Here is a 16,985-nt window from a genome sequence, read left to right as displayed (position 1 = left end):
TCACGCGACATTTGCACGAACGCGTAGTTACCACATGGTTTCTTGTGAGACAAGAAAATGGAAAAACCAAGGAATATTTTTGTGCTGAACTTGGATCTAGTTTAAAGTTGCCAAAAATTCAAATTGCCGACCTATCTTTAGCAGGCATACTCTTACAGGAAATAAACTCTACTCAAGTTGCAGAGCAATAGGATTAAAATATTGTGTACGTGTAGGCTTGACTTGCACAGTGCGATATATTCAACTTTGACAAACCTTTTCACATCACTTCAATCACTTAAATTTTTAATTCTTGTTGCGTGCTGTGGAAGAAAACTTTTAAAACCGTAGTAAAGAAATTATCAGGAAGGTAGGACTGAGCAGGGATGGGTTAAGAACGAAATGACCAAGGGCGAAATAACTGTGGATCGTGTTCGGCAATTAACCAAGATTGCCGCGGTCTGCATCATCACGCAGCCTGATGGTGAAATATATGAAAGTCATATATTTTGAGCTGTGGATTGTGACGAAGCCAGGCAAGAATGGTGATCGCAGTTGAGAGCGTAACCGTGTGGCTTAAACCAGTTTAATCAATTTGAAGGAAATGTCTTATTATAAGAATTAACTCTAACACTATTTCACGCAACGGCAATCTTATGGTACCTAATGAAACACCAATAATTGCTCAATTTGCAGTAATTGATGTGACGTATTAGGTTAACATGGCAACAAAAGAGCCATAAAAAAAACCCCCTTTAGTTTGTCTTTAAACACTCTCAAAAACGAAGTCGGTGACGCCATTTTTTTTTTGCTGGAAAGCGATTAGCAAGCTAAAATAAAACTCTCTGCAAAGTTAAACAAATTCTCTGGAGCAGATTTAGGGCCACCTTAAAATTTTCCAACTGTGAAGGTGGCTCTGAATCTGTTCCAGCTAATCTGTTTTCAACTTTGCATAGAGTTTTACTAGTTACACTTTAAATCACTTTCCGGCAATAAAAATTCGAGGTCACCGGGTTCGTTTTTGAGATATGAACGTTTAAAAGACAAAATAAGGGGCGTTTTTATATGGCTCTTTGTTAGCATGGTAATCTATTACGTCATATCGATAACTGCAACTTGTTCAAAAATTATTAGTGTCTCATATGGTATACCATAACTTTGGCGTTACGTGAATTCAATCCTTGCGCTGCATTGATTAACCTGCTCCCTCTTTCATTGCTCAGAGTATTCAGTTTCGCAAGTAAAATCGGTTTATAAGTTTGAGATGCCAGCCTCAATATTAATTGGCACGCGCCTTTCTCTAAAATGACCGATCAAAGGAAAACTTGTGACTCTTTGCCCGTCATTTTCTCGCGCTTTAAACAGCGAGAGTACGTGGACTGTATTAAATAATAAATAATCAAATCTACGTTTATTTATTTATTTATTTATTTATTTAATCTTTATTTATCGTCGGTACAATTCATCAGCAATATAAAACCGTATGTACAAATAAAAATTTAAAACCAAGTATAGATAAAACTATGTAAACTACATTAACTATCTTACTCAATATCAAAAAATAAAAGCTGCTTTCCATGAATGCCGTTGTATTTAAAACGGCGGCTTCATTTTTTTCTTCTGGCTCTGAATGGTTCATTTGCCTGATGTGACTGGCAGATGTAGAGACGGAAGTGAAGCGCATAAAATATTAGGTGTAGTGTTCCCAGAATCATAGTAAGATTCCAAGAACGTTCCAAAACCGGTCAAACAGGAATGGTGCCGAATTTCCACCAATCAGCTTATGAATTGACGAAGCCACGAGACCCTCGGCCTGAAGTTTCCTGCACAACTTGAGTCCATTGAACGTTTGGGTTCCTTTTCCAATTTTTTCGTAATTATGGCATCAAAACAAACTTACAGCGCTGTGGTTTTATATCTAATTTTCAGCCAGGTTATTTCTACAACTACGGGTAAGTCTTACATGATTTGAATTTGTTTTTAGCCTTGGGGTTAATTTCTATGCGAACCGTTCGCTGTTTTCTGATTCCTCAACTGTATGGTTTCTTTGTTTCCTTAAACGGTAACACTGTTTTCTCTGCCAGTTTGACAATGTTAAAAAAGCTGCAAGAATTCCATGAAAAAAGAAACGATATTGGTCTCTAAGATTTGTTTTTATTCCTTAGAATGCCTTTGCCGCGATTAATACCAGGAATATTCCCGTAATTGCTTCTCGGAACTATCATAAGTTGTCGTGATCGTGGTTGTTCTAAATGCAATGACTCAGTAGAACGTTCATTGAAATGAAAGTTTCGTGCATCGAGCCAACGGCAGAACCTTAGATACATTCTAGCGCATCCGCAGCTTAAAGCCAGTCACCGATTTTGTCAGCTTGCTCGGAAATTTCCAGCAGCATTCTTCGAAATCGGAACTTTCTGCACATATATTGCTTCACGATCTTTCGATTTCGACTGAAAGAGGTGATAGTGCTTTTAGCTGCAAGTGACCGTTGTAAAATTCTCTGATAAGGGAGTTAATTGCGTTAAGGGTTATCGCTCTTAGTCTTCGATGTGTAATTCTTGTGTTGCTCAAGATTTTTTCCTGTTAAAACTGCAATCTCATCTGGAATTTCCCTCACGTTTGACTGCGAAAAGCAGATCACGTTTGCCGACAATCGATGTTGGATAACCCGGTTCCCCACTGCGCGGGAGCTCTTTGTCAGTTAAACTTGGCACTTCGAGAAAAGTGAGGAGACTATCAATAAAATTAACATCTAATTGTGATGGACCAAAATGATAAATCTAGCTCTTACGAAACGTGTGATCATGATGTAAAAAAGGAATCCGCAACGAGAGTCAATACATATGACATACTGTTCTATGACTAACAAAGGCTCAGGCGAAGCAAGTTCATCTCTATCGGAGTTAATTAAGTCCTTCCTCTTCACATTATCTTATGTTAATAATTTATTATATGCTTGAGGATATTTTATGCTAAACGCTTGGTGCGATTTTTGTGCTAAAAGCGTTAGCAGAAATGCATCGTTCATTCGAGCGGAGTACAAAAACTTCTACGCAATACGTGGCCCGGAATGGTGGAATCCGCAATCATCGAATTTTGACCTAGTCAGGGGCTTAAGGCTTTTACTCGCTAAAATAGGGAAATTCTGAATTTTAGAAAACATTGAATCACATCATTAATTAATGGGAGCATGCAACTACAGAATGCAGGGTCACTTTTAACCATGGACCAAATGAGAGGAGGCTCATTTGGCTGGCCGTCGGCAGTGGGAATGATTTGTTTTGCGTTAAGTGTTGGGTTCAGATATTTAGCGGCTCGTTTGGCTCTTCTGGCTCGGCAGTGAATGTAAGAACGAGGAATAATTTGTATTGCGTTAATATATTTAGCGGCTAGTCTGGCTCGGCAGTGGATCAAAGAACGAAGTATAAGTTGTCAAGGGCACCCAACGAGAATGTAGTTCAAAACCACTTAAACATAGCATTGTTAAACGTATTTTAGCTTTTAAACGGCAGATTTAGGCATATTTTTATCCCCTAAAAATTTTTCATCTGTTCGGATTTCCTAGCTGAAAGTCTAGTGATCCGAAAATTATAGGGATAAAAACTTACCGTTTCGAAAATTTCAGCCAGAAAAAAGGTTCCGAAAATTCTAGGTGACCTTTTTAGGGTAAAAATCCGTTAAAAATGGGCAATTGTACCATGTTTTAGATGTTCAAAAATCCTAGGACAGGCAGGCAAGCAAGAAAATTTATTACAAATGTTCCGAAAATTCTAGATCTCAAATCGTCTTCCGAACAGATGTTTTCCGAAAATTGAAGTTGGGTGCCCTTGAGTTGTTTTGGTTAAGTGTTGGGTTCATATTTTGCTCTTCTGGCTCGGCAGTGGATGTGAGAACGAGGAATAATTTGTATGATGTTTAGTCTCTTTGTCGGCACTAAGTCGCATTTTATACGTGCCGAATGTAATTCTCGAATTATCTGCATGTAAAATGCAAAGTTTAAATCAATGAAATTCGACACTTGTGAATTAAATGTGACTTCAGTCGACTATTCGATTGACATTCAACAGTTGATGTGACGAATCAAATGCATAATTTATGTTTAAATATATTTTAGCCATAACTCCACAGTTTCATGCTAAACGACAGGCGCGAGAAAGCAGTATGTGTACGAAATATATTTGTCTGAAGTGCGGAAATTTTTTAACCTCCAGCCTTCACTTCTGGTTAATCGACGGCACGAGCGAAGCCGAGGGACGCGTGTTGTGACATTTCTTTGTGACAAAAACAAAACCATAACAAGAGAACAAATACCGTCAAAAACCGTCTTCTCCTGGCCAATAGGGAGCTTACGAAACGACGACGCTACAAAACAATAGGTTTAGTGAGCAAAAAGAATGGCTCTGCACGTGCGTTTTACATTTTGGTACATTTCTTTGCCGTCATCTCCTAAATGACGACGTGAAATGACCAAATTCAAGGTTCTGTGGACGACGTTAGCACATGACGATGAATTTTCAGTCCTCCCTCTACGCTTCCAATTCACTCATATTAGTTTAATTCTTCGACAGCTACTACACATTTTTAACGCGAAACGACATGAAGTAGTTTCATAGTGATATGAATAACGCGAACTCGTATTTTTAAATGTAGCCGTCGTCGTCCTCTTTCCGTAAGGTAATGCCCCGGGCGTAATGTGCTGCAATCTGCATGATAAGACGTCGTCTCCTGTTAACGCGAGTGATGTTTGAAAGGCATAGACAATAAAGAACCAATTTTGTCCGCCATATTGGCGGAGAAACTTAAGGCGGGGACTGGCAGTGAATTCAGTTAACCCTAACCCTAAATTTGAGTCGACTCAAATGGGAATTATATTCAGCACATGTAAATTGCGACGGACGTTTAAACCAAGCCTAATTTCACATGTTTTCCAAATTGGACCACCTATCATAAGTACATTACATTTTTTTTTGTGTGTGTTAATTTCCATTCTGGAACAATTAATCTCTTTGATGGGCTTAATGGATTTCTGAAACTCAAATTTCCTCACATACACTATTTCATTCAAAATTATCCTTTTGCTTTACTTGGGGAGGTTCCGGCAATTTCCCCAAAATAGGATTTTGAAATAACTGCGCAATACATTCCACTATAAATTACCATTTAGTAAATGATTCTATTTTACTTTAGCTGACTTTGATGATACATATAACAGTGATTCGTACAGCAGCGGAGGATATTGCTCTGGGTCGCCGTCTTCGAGCCTGAACCTTGGTGACGGCTGCAGCATGAGTGATGACTGTAGTACAGTCACGTGTAACATGAACTTTGCTAACCAGCAAATCACGTTCAAACTTGAGGTACAGTTTTTCATTTTGGTAAATTTTTAATCTCGGATATTGCGTTTCTAGCGTTCTTCAAGTTCAGGGCTCTCATGGTCACATGGTCAATTGTTAAATTGAAAAACTCCCGGTCTTTTTGTTTTCAAAGTTGAAGGAAATTTGGCTAACTCACGTCCAACAAACGCGGTAAGCCACCAGAGGAAGTGTTTTGAAAATGTTTTTGCAGCGGTCTGATGAATAAAGTATGTTGGAATGTTTGTGAATCATCCTAGGGAGGTTAGGTAGTGTTGGACTGTATGTGATATTTTTGATGGTTTCAGTTCGTCTTGTCATTGTGTTCCTAATCGCGTCAGACCGGAGAATGTCAGAGGCCCGCCGCGTATTTGGGTTTTGAGGAAGTTTCAGTCGTAACCACGGTTAGCTAGGTAGTTTGTTAGTTCATTTGTGTGTTGAAGTATGCGTCATGGCTGGAACAAATGCGGCATAGTCGGAGGGCCAAGCTATAAGGGTGGAGCGTTTGGCATGATGGGGGTGACAAGAAGGAGTGAGAAGATATTGATGTTTGTCGGTGGGTCTGGTGTAAAGATCTGTTTCTATGGAGCCAACCTTGATTGAAACCATGACATCAAGGAATGGTATGTTAGTGAAAGAGTGTGAACATGTGAATTTGATGGTGGAATGCAGGTTGTTAAGATAATCGACAAACATTTTCAGTTTCTCTGGGCCTTCGATCCAAATCATGAAAATGTCATCGATAAATCTGAACCATATCAGGTTGATGGGGTGCGTGACGGAGAGCGTTTTGCTCGAATTTACCCATCTGTGCAAGAAAATTAGCTAAATTTTGGTTTTGCTCCATGTATGCTAATGTAACCAGTATCACGTGACCATATCGCGGGCTCAAGTTTAGAGCTCATCAAGTTGAACTGTTTTTTTTTAAGTTGACAGCTGACCACGAACTGTGTTTTGATTGGATCGCAGGCTCAAGCCGGGTTATCTTATTGTAAGAATAAATATCCTGGGAGCTCTGCTTTTAGGCTTGGCTAAATCTATATATTAGAGCCGTGGCGTATTGCGTTTTGAAAATACAGCATTTTTAATGTCCAAATTTCGCCTTCCGTGTCACCAAGATAGTGGCTGTTTGGTTGGAAAAAATGGCCATTCTTTTTAACTTTCAACAGTTGCAACGTTTCAAGTCTTAAGAGATTGTGTTGATGTGTATGTGTACCACCAGTTCAGGAGTGAAAAGAACGCATTTTGATGGCAAAGCGAATTCCAAATGTTTCTGTTGATTTCCGGCGGCCATTTTGAAATGGCGCCTCCATAACAAAGCTCTTAAAAGTTACGTGAGACGTTTCGGCCAACAACTCAATAATGGTGTACCACACAGACTTAAGACTTTGAGAAGTTGTTAATGTATTAGACATTTATAACATTTCGTTTTCTTGGCCTTTTTCATTGAACGGTTTAGAATTTTTTTTTTTGTTGCGTGAAAACGATCTATACATATTTCGTCAAAACCAAAGCACTCATCAGAGACCTACTACCGCACCAACTACCGCGTTAAATCTGGATTCGAGCTCCTCCGCGAATCCAGATTTCGCGCGGCCATTTTTTCGCGTGCCTTTCCTCTCTTCGAATGTAGGCTGAAATTAGATCTAAGATGTGGTTCTTTTGATGTTTAAAATGAAGAACATTTCAGAATATAAAGTCTATATATGTCTTTTGTGATTTCTGTTTGATATAAGTCGGCTTTAACGTGATTATTCCTCTTCCATAATGTACCAATAAAATTCTTTCGTGATTCCCTAGTTAACAAAAAATTGCCTCTGAGACTGCTAAAAAAGCTCAGATTTTTCAATGAACCGTGTCTTTAATCAGTAGTATTTGATGCGTCACTACTTCAGTAAGGAAACGATGTTGAATTTTTCTGTCCCTCAGGTCAACAAATGTGATGACCCAGTCTCAGCAACAGCCTCCATGAATGTCCCGGATCTGGGTATCACGTGGTCTAACACTTACACCAGTAACGATATCGTAGCAGTGCCCGGATTCACTGTCTCTTTGCCTTCTATCTTTTCTGCTGGTGTGTATGTACAAGTTGATCTTTCTGATGATGGATCCAATATAAATATGAAGGTAAGTTCTTCTTTATTTCACTCATACGAGACACTGCGCGTTGATAGTATATGATGCTCAATACTTGGCGAAAAAAGTTGTTCTGAATGAAAAAGCGAATTCGTTTTAAAGCCGGGGCTGCCCTGATATCAACTGACGATTGTAGCAAGAACGAGTTAGATTTTCCTCATAATATTGATTTTTGGTGGTTGGAATAATGTCTCCTTCGTCCCCGTAAGAATCTCCTCTCATCTAGTGAAATGTGCGACAAAATCATGAAGTCAAGAAAGTTGCTCTTGTTTTTATTCTGCCGAGTTTTCAGCTCGAATAAGAGGCCAACAAAGTAAAAGGTACTCAATCCCCTGAGGATTGGTTTATGGCACAAACGCGACCACTGTTTCTTTGTTCAGGGAACCAAACTTTGATGATATGATGTCATGCTATCAAAATGTCATTCAGACAAACTGAACCTCGAACCCAAGCTCTCTTCAAGGGGTGAAAAAGAGGAAGCTTGGGTTCAAGGTTGCTGAAATGTTGCTGGCTGCCTGACACTCCTAGCCGCCGGAGGCTGGGCATGAAGACTAATTCGTGAAAGAGAATGATTCATATTCAATTTCACCAGGTGAAACTGTTGGCGGGAGGAGATATCGCGGGACAAAGTGCTTATCCAGTCAAAGTCACTGTTCTAGATGGAGACCTGCCAATCTCAACCAACGATTGTGGCAAGTATTGCCTTTAATTGCACAGGCATATTTCAAATTATTTTAAGATATTGACAGAAACTGAGCAAACAGCTTTGTTTAACAAGATATATAGACCCTGATAGAGTTGTTTTCTATTCATTTATGTCTTCGTGCAAAAGAGAGCTAAGAAGTTACTTTTTTGCGAGGAAACGCGTGCAAAATATCTTTCGAGAGCAAATCACACCAGAAGTTATCGATTTAAAGGAACTGACAACCTCGAAAACCTTGCCAAGTAGTTTGTCAGAGCTATTCAAGGTCGATCTTCGCACGCGCATAAAGAACGAACAAAGCATGCAATATAGCACTGAAAGAGATAAATTTCACTTTCCCTTTAGATATATATTTCAAACTGACTTTGTACTAAAGGGGTCGTCTGACACACCCTGCAAAAATTGGAAGTGCATCGAAAAAAGGAGAGAGGCTGAGGTGGCCTACAAAGGAAATTACTCTTCGAGGGTCACCATGATGGATAAACAATCCACCAGTAAAGAAAATGAGAATAGATAATAAAATGAGCGTTAATTGAATATGACTACCTTATCAGGCCTTATCAACATTAAGTCTAAGGTAGGAAGAAAATTCCAGCTCGATTGAGTTAACAGGGTTTGAATGTTCAAAGGTTGATAATTTTGTCTCCACTACTCAACTGGACCAACAAAACAATAATATTTGGGCTTATTGTCCAGCCAAGTCACCATGTCATGTATTCAGCATTGGAATGGGTAAAAAACATTTATACATCAACTCTATATAACGAGAAGACCAATGCACCAGAGCCGGACCCGAAAACCTCTAAAAATCAGTGGATGGTAAAAACCGGGGAACGTGTGTCCCCCCACCCCGATCAAGGCAGTGGTGCAACCCTTGGGGTTGTTCTAAGGTATTCTTATTGAAAAACACTGTTTACATAATTTAATTGAACGCTATCATATACAATATACAATTTTTTTGGCACGATATAACGATAAACGAAACTGGACTTATGCACGCGGCGAAGGATGACCGTAGAATGACTAAGTCTACTAACGCCCGCAAACTACAAACCTAAATCCCACAAACCACTGCGCACCTAACACGGCTCTCCAGGCCTCTGATACGTGCCGGCAAAATAGCAATTTATGCTAATTTAAAATCATCACAAATTACATTTCTCACCACCATTTGATTCTTCTATACTAATGACCACGTTTTCCTAACACCGAGAGCTGCCGAAGAACTGAGCCTCAATTCTATGTTCTGTGCATGTTGGTGAGACAGGTGTATTTAATAATAATAATAATAATAATAATAATAATAATAATAATAACAATAATAATGATAATGATAATAATAATGATAATAATGTGTTTATTAACATTTCCACAGGGTGGCTCTTGTATGTTAATGACTAACTATAACCCTCCTAACCCTTCGCCCAGTTGTCACCCAATAATGAATTAATTCCATTTTGTGTTCTATTTTGGCCTCTTTCATTAACAATCGTTTAGTCCCAAGGCCAAGGCTGAAATTAAAATTAGCATGTAGTGGTAACAATTTTCTTTCGGTGATCGGACCGAAATTTCTCTTCTTTAGGAATCTTTGGTTGGTGGCTTGATTTGAGTGATTTTCTTAAAGCAGCAGTGATCATTGGACCAATAATATTCCTCGTTATTATCATCACCTGTTGCTGTTGTTGCTGTGGCTGTTGCGGCAATTGCTGTAGGTCCTCGCCTTCCACCCGAGGGCAGGTGATCGTCACTGCAGGGGCTCCTGCTGTCATGGCAACCAATGTTAAGAGTACCGTCCCGATGCGACGGCTGGTTGAAGAAGCTTGAATTCGACGATTTGTTCATTTGCTGCTTTTTACTGTTTATTGCTTTTTAGAGGATTTCATTCACAACGGAGAAGTAGTTGCGATTGAAAACGTAGAACATTGCAATTCCTTCTCAAGATGGCGACCAGACATTTCGCGAAGGCTTTCACTTTTGAAAATACCTCAATTCAAACGGACCATTCGGATCTTGCTTCGGGTATTGGATTGAATACATTATTTGTGGGTTGTTGTGTTTCGAACTGGCATTCCTTATTTTTTCCTTTTTTATATCATCAGTGTCTTTTGGTGATCTCCTACACGAAGTAGAAGCTGTTTTCTGTTAGCGCGGTTGTCAATTGAGTGTCGAAAGTAATTAGCGAATTGCTTTGGTTTTGCATTACTTCGCTCAGTGATTCGTTCAAAGTTCTCGCGCTACTTTTTCAACCAATCAAAAGTGAAACCAAAACCAATAGTGGCTCGAGAGTCCACATTTTCCCGCGCTTTGTGTCGGCTACGTGTAATTACGCGACTTTTGATTGGTCAAAGTAATTCCTTTGATTTTTGGACACGCAATTGAAACTCGCACTAGTTTTTCACCTAATTTTTTAGGGCTGATTTACACGATACGATTTTGTCGCATGCGACAAGCTCACGACAGGCCTACGACATGACTCACGATTGTCGCAGCGTTTTAAAACATGTTTTAAAATACTACGACATTTTTTCTGAAGTACACAGCAATCGTAAATCATGTCGTGGGCCTGTCGTAAGCCATTGTCGCACGCGACAAAATCATACCGTGTAAACCGGCCCTTACTTACAATGCAGCGAAAGTCGCGCCAAAATTGGAAATATTTCGACGTGTAATTTTCACTTGGTGTCCAACTTCTTTCAAAGGTTTTTTTAACGAGTGCGAACTTTCGCGGACCTGTGGAGGACCGCTTTTACACCACACGTGACTGGCTGTTGTTTGGGTTCGCGAGACACAAGAAAGACTAAGACTAAATTCAATCCCCGGGCCAACATACCATCCCTGACTTCATTATACCAAGAGGACCGGCGCATTGCGTCCGTATTCCTTGATTTTATGTTGTGGTGAAGATCAAATGGAAAAACATACCAGCGTATTGTCTGTTTTCACAAGACTTCACGGCCGCCGTTTTCGTGTCCCTAAACGAAGACGGTGGACATGTTTGTGCCTCATCCAATTGAATTTGACCACTATAATTATGTCACAGTTCTCCTTTCTCTTCGTGGCTGTCAATCACGTGAGTGAAAACCACGCGGGATTAGGGGAGATTTTCGTAAATGAATTTTCTTGTTCGTTAAATATATCCCAACAAGAAAGAATGAGGGGAGAGAACACATCCCCATGCCCAATGGCAGCCATTTTAAGTCCCGAGGGACTGAAAACTTTTGTCTTGCATCCCCTGAACTCGCTTCCAAACACATCAAGTAGAGGCTCTAGGTACGAACTCTATTGTCTTTGACCAGCGTGAGCGCCGGGTGAGAAGGTCCATAATAGTTTTTTCGATCTATTTTAAGCTTTGCGCCGTCGGGTGCTGTGAAAGCTATTTTGGTCTCGTTCCTATGCTCGCGCAGCCAATGATAACCAATCAGGTGTCTCCCTGAAAACAGCTGCGCAGCCTGACCACGGACTAAATTTAGATTGAAAAAAAAAATCACTAGAAGAAGCCCATGTATGGTGGATGTGTTCGCTTCCCTAATCCTCTCTTGATGCCAACCACTGAAACTTGGGGATGTGATGAAGCTCTGGTTGGCATTCAGAATACAGTTGGTGACTTCAAATGTTAACCTGTCATGCAATATTTGGTCTTTTAACCAATTTTTCTGTCATGTCTTTTTTTCTTCTCTTTTTTGGGACCTGCCGGCATTTCGTTGTGTTTGTAGTTTAGTTACAATCAAAGAGTAGTGCACGTTACAAAAAGTGAGCTAAAAACTATTTAGCTTTGCTGTATTTGTTGACATTTTAATAAAAATGAGTACCAGTTGCACAGGCTAACTATTATATCAAAGGTCGCAAAAATGCAAAATTCACTTTACCACGGTGGGACTGGATAAAGCATGAAATTGAGGCCAATGCAGGCGAATATAAGTAATTTACATTTCAATCTAAGCCTCAGAGTCTTCTCGACTTTCCAGTCTAACTGTACGAATCTGAACCTTGACCGATTCCAAGAAGACCCTGCGTCTGCATAAGATCATATTCTCGCATCAACTTCCCCTCACTCCTCCCGTAAATGCGCGCTTTGCACGTGTCACGACATCTTTTTAAACAGTCGCAATGCATCGTAACTTTAATCTTCTATAAGGGCATTCCGTTGAAAATTCCTTTTCCAAAAAATCTTTCTCTTACAAGAGTACCTTCCAACGGTCATACTATACTACAGAGACTAGAATGTTAGCAGTGACTTCCCTTTTCATGCAAATCTTGCGATATTTTTTATTCCCAGTTAAGTAGAAAAGCGAGATAATAAACATTCTGGTCTTGGTACTAAGATGAGATTTACTTACTCCCAAACAAATCAACTTGCCGGTATAATTGGAGTCGGGTGGGAACTTGGATACTAGTATCTCACTTTGATGAGGTTAACACAGAGTATAAGTTGCCGAAAACCGCTTCAATACATTTTATCATGGCAAATCAGGGAATTCTGCTCGTTTATTTTCTCAGTTCGATAGGGAAGATCATGTTTCATTCTTGAAGAAACAAATAAGTGACATCCTAATCGATGAAAGTATGAAGGAAACCCGGCGGAAATTGAACAGTTCAAGTCACAGGTGAGCCATTTTATGTACTTGCGCCTGCAGTCGCTAGCTGTCTACTTCGAAAGTGGAGCATGCGTTAACATTAACATTCCTCAAACGTCCATTCATTTGGAAACCACTAAAGGTTAAAGATACGGAACAGTCATCAATAATCTATTTTCGAAATATTAAATATTCAGCATGATAGTGAGACAATAGAAACATGTTGGAATGAATGTGACAGTGTGACCCTCCCTTTGAAAAATCCTGGGTACGCCCATGAGTGGAATATTTGGCGACCTTCTTTCCGGCTAAAGTTCACTCAGCTCTCCATCCTTCCGAGGTCGGTAAAATGAGTACGAGCATGCCAAATCAATAGTACCATTATTGCTCCAGATGAAAGACGTATCTCGCGATTCCGTGACCTCGCGATACCGGTGCGACGCTCTAACCAATTGAGCGATGAAGCCACTCACGTTGGGAGCTGGTCATTTGAAGGTTCTAATTTTCCCGTAAGGAATTAATCAATGAACGAAATGATATATGAAATGAATCATATAATGAACTGTGGATAAGAAATCAAGTAAAGCTATGATCCTCGCAGTTATGGTCGCAATTTTAGAACCCACAAATGACCAGCTCCCAACGTGAGTGATTTCATCGCTCAATTAGTTAGAGCGTCGCACCGGTATCGCGAGGTCACGGGTTCAAACCCCGTTGAAGTCCTGAATTTTCCAGGCTTCTCTACGCAATTGCTAAAATTGCGACCATAACTGCGAGGATCATAGCTTCACCTGATTTCGTATCCGCATTTCAGGATATGATTAATTTCATATATCATTTCGTTCTTTGATTGAAAATATTAGAATAACAGTATTATTTTTGTTATTTGATATGATAGCCCTAATATGGCCCTTAAATGAAACATACTCTTGACACAACAAAACAAATTGCTGATAAGGTTTAGACAAAAAGCGTTTTGAAAATTGGTTCATCATAGTTATGCTATAGAAATTCTATTTTCCTAAAACGAACGGAATGCTTTGCCGGATGACGCTTGTAGAAACACAGATTATAAAACTTCAGAGTATTATTTCGCGTACACAATCGAGTAAAAGCCATGGCTTGCGAGTCATCTGTTGTAAACTGGTTTGATATTGTTTCTTTGTTTATACTCTCTTTAGTTTAGGTCTCGTGTATCACTACACGAAGTAAAAAGTTCTCCGTCAATCGTTCGTAACCAAACGTATTCTCGGTTTTCACATGACGTCACGACCGCCATGTTGGTGCCCCTAAACAAAGAAAAGGCGGCCATGTTGGTGCCCCGACCAAATCCTCCGGGAATTTAACCCTATTATTATGCAAACGCTTCCTTTTGTTTTCGTTGAAAAACATGGCTGTTGATCACGTGAGTGAAAACCAGCAATAGGGGAAGATATCCGTTTACAAAACATTGCTTTTGTTATTCAAATGTGCCAACCACAAGAACAAAAGATCCTTTGTTTCGTCAGCCAATGAGGCTCTGGTTGGCATTAATGACAATAGTTGACGTCGTCCCTGTTGTGGTGTGATTTTCAGGATCCTTCCAGCTGGAGCGTGTACCAGTACATTCTTCTGGAACTATTTGCGGCAACTCATATTACTGTTAAGGTAAGAAATAAAACTTTATTAACTGATCTTATAATCCATTTGTAAGTCTAGAGAATGCTCCATAGACCATGGTTATCTATTGTGCATCTATTCGTTGATTGCACTTACGTGATAAGCCGGCCATGTTGGTGCCAAAACAATAGAAAAGGCGGCTATGAAGGCCGCTTTCTTGTAGGTTTCTTATATTAATTTCTGAGAGTTTAAAGAGTTTCAACTCCCCTCGAACCAACACTGACTAAGGTAAAAGAGCCGTCTTGTTCGTAATTTCATCATCTCCATCTTTGTAATCGACGTCATTTCGGATAAGGACTCTGAACCATAGGCCCGTCTCACATGTAATTCTCTCCACTCGAAAGACTGATCTTCTAAATGGACTACTGATCGACGAAAACAGTGAATAACTACCAACGGTCAAAATAGAGGAATCTAAGTGCTGAAATTAGTAAACTGGGAAGCAGAAAGATTATGAGAGATGTGCGAAATTATCGTGTACCTGGATATCCGTAGCATACTATGATTTCAGGGGAGGGTTGAGAGACAATTGGGACTTGTCCTTCAACAATTGTTACGTTGTAGGTTGTTTGTCAAACCCGCTAACAAATCAACCTGATGACACAAAAACAACACAAGTTCAGATACATTTGCTAATTTTTAACAAACATAACAAATACTTCTTTTACAAAGATAAACAACTTCCATAAACTAACATTGAGAAGATCCTGAACCGTCATCAAAGAAATTGACAGATCAGGAATGCTTAATAATAAGGAGTTTGAGAAACGACGACGGCTACAACTACGACAACCCCACAAAACAATAATATCAATGATTAAAAGAGCATAAATAATCGTGCTGCACGTGCAGCACGGATTTTGGCAAGTATGTTTGTGGTCCCCCTCCGCATGACGACAATTGGCACGCGTTGCGCCACGGTTGGCAGCACTTTGGGTCGCTCTCTTATATATTACTTTTTTTAAGTATCTTAAGCCTGCAGAAGTATTACCGCGAGGTATAGTTCATTTTAAATATATAATTGTTGGTATTCCTATTTTCGAATCAGACGTACAACGCTCCTACGTGAATTCTTCATGAAGTTTACTCGCACAGCTTTGCTTAGCTTGGGACAACAATGCCTAAATAATGCCTTGATGAATCGTGTTCCTACACAAGTTTTTGACCGCTTAAAGTCACTTGGCCTATTAAAGAACAGAAGAACGAGTAGAGCTGGACATACTGTCCGCCTATGTCGCCTAAATTCTGCAAAGAAGATCGAGTCTTGGACACCATCGAATACTCGCCATTATACTCGTTGTATATGGCCAAATGAGAGAGGACACGTTCCAGAAAATTGTATCCAGGTACTCCCTGTAACCCAATCGAAAACTTCGATACCGTCGCTCCTTCTTTCTAACGTATGCCCCATAAGTAATAAGGTTGATGAGCTTCAAGGTGTAGCGGAAATCAACAACGCTTCTATTGCTATTGTTACTGAATCATGGCTGACAAGCGAAACCCCGTCGTCCAGTATATCAATTGGCGAATACAACATCTACAGGAAAGACCGGAATAACTGAATATCAACACCAGTCTATGGCTATGGATCCAGAGTTTCCTGACAGACCGCACACAACAAGTGAAACTCCCTGGAGCTCTCTATACAAAAAGTTCTTGCCCAGCCGGTGTCCCGCAAGGGTCCTTAATCTCACCGCTATTATTTAATATGTTTATCGATGACATCGATGATGCTTACCTGCTAACATCCACGACCGAGTTCGTGTATGCAAATACGCGGACGACTGCACCTTTATGAGTCTATCTCTACCAACGACGAGTCTTCTGTGCAAGTTGTACTTAATAGTATACATGAGTGGACAACATCCAACCACATGCTAATAAACAGCAAGAAGACAAAGGACATGTTATTGACCTTCAGAAAGTCACCTACTACTCCTGATAGTTTTCATCTTGGAAACTGTGAACTTAAACGAGTCAATGTTTTTAAATTGTTGGGAGTCTGGTTCCAGGACGATCTCCGTTGGAATCATCACATTGAGGAGATGACTAAGAAGGCCAACAAAAGGTTATTCCGCCTGCGTGAATGTAGGAAAGCCAATCTTCCTAAAGACGTTGGAATTACGTTGTATCGGCTATTGCTCAAAATATTTATATAAAGCGGCGGCTTCATTTTTTTCTTCTTGCTCTGATTGGTTCATTTGCCTGATGTGACTGGCAGATGTAGAGACCGTGAAGTGAAGCGCATAAAATACTGGGTGGAGTGTTCCTAGAATCAAAGTGAGATTCTAAGAACGCTCCAAAACCGGTCAAACAGGAATGGTGCCGAATTTCCACCAATCAGCTTATGAATTAACGAACTCATGAGACCTTCGGCCTGAAATTCCCTGCACAACTTGAGTCCATTGATCGTTCAATTTTTTCGGTATCTTAATTCTCTCGTAATTATGGCATCTAAACAAATTTACAGCGCTGTGGTTTTATTTCTAATTTTCAGCCAAGTTATTTCTACAACCACGGGTAAGTCTTACATGGGATTAATGGGATTAATTGCTATGCGAACTGGTATAGCTAAAACAGACC

The 16,985-nt window shown here is 39.9% G+C and overlaps 2 protein-coding genes and 1 long non-coding RNA gene across 4 annotated transcripts in view; 2 read left to right on the top strand and 1 right to left on the bottom strand.

Annotated features, from left to right (window-relative positions):
* Window positions 1-1,773: 1,773 nt before the first annotated feature.
* On the top strand, window positions 1,774-11,983 carry LOC137982278 (uncharacterized). Its single transcript, XM_068829354.1, has 5 exons — window positions 1,774-1,931; window positions 5,167-5,336; window positions 7,260-7,457; window positions 8,059-8,158; window positions 9,752-11,983. Exons 1-5 carry the CDS (start codon window positions 1,859-1,861, stop codon window positions 9,991-9,993), a joined length of 783 nt encoding a protein of 260 aa, XP_068685455.1. The 5' UTR covers window positions 1,774-1,858; the 3' UTR covers window positions 9,994-11,983.
* A 2,265-nt stretch (window positions 11,984-14,248) lies between these two features.
* Window positions 14,249-16,414, bottom strand: LOC137982280 (uncharacterized). Its single transcript, XR_011118654.1, has 3 exons — window positions 16,318-16,414; window positions 14,884-14,996; window positions 14,249-14,382 (listed from the first exon to the last, which is right to left on the bottom strand). It is a non-coding gene; the product is annotated as an uncharacterized lncRNA (long non-coding RNA).
* LOC137982279 (uncharacterized) overlaps window positions 14,294-16,985 on the top strand; it is a 24,218-nt gene continuing 21,526 nt past the window's right edge. Inside the window, exon 1 of one of the 2 annotated variants that reach the window (XM_068829356.1) lies at window positions 14,294-14,390. Coding sequence is in view for 1 of the 2 variants with exons in the window: in XM_068829355.1 (XP_068685456.1) it covers window positions 16,850-16,922 (73 nt within the window). In the remaining variant the exon portion in view is untranslated. Of the gene's footprint in view, window positions 14,391-16,700; window positions 16,923-16,985 lie in introns of those variants that run through there. The other variant, XM_068829355.1, reaches the window with a different exon arrangement.

The sequence above is a fragment of the Montipora foliosa genome, chromosome 13 (assembly GCF_036669935.1).
Source record: "Montipora foliosa isolate CH-2021 chromosome 13, ASM3666993v2, whole genome shotgun sequence".
NCBI lineage: Eukaryota > Metazoa > Cnidaria > Anthozoa > Scleractinia > Acroporidae > Montipora > Montipora foliosa.
Note: the sequence above shows the minus strand (reverse complement) of the source record. Positions and strands in the feature narration are given on the sequence as shown.

What these genes read in the sequence shown, in the direction of transcription:
- LOC137982278 (XM_068829354.1), top strand. Translation starts at nt 1,859, where the DNA reads ATGGCATCAAAACAAACTTACAGCGCTGTGGTTTTATATCTAATTTTC. An exon ending in AAATCACGTTCAAACTTGAG is followed by an intron (nt 5,337 to 7,259) that starts GTACAGTTTTTC and finishes TCTGTCCCTCAG; the next exon opens with GTCAACAAATGTGATGACCC. An exon ending in GATCCAATATAAATATGAAG is followed by an intron (nt 7,458 to 8,058) that starts GTAAGTTCTTCT and finishes CAATTTCACCAG; the next exon opens with GTGAAACTGTTGGCGGGAGG.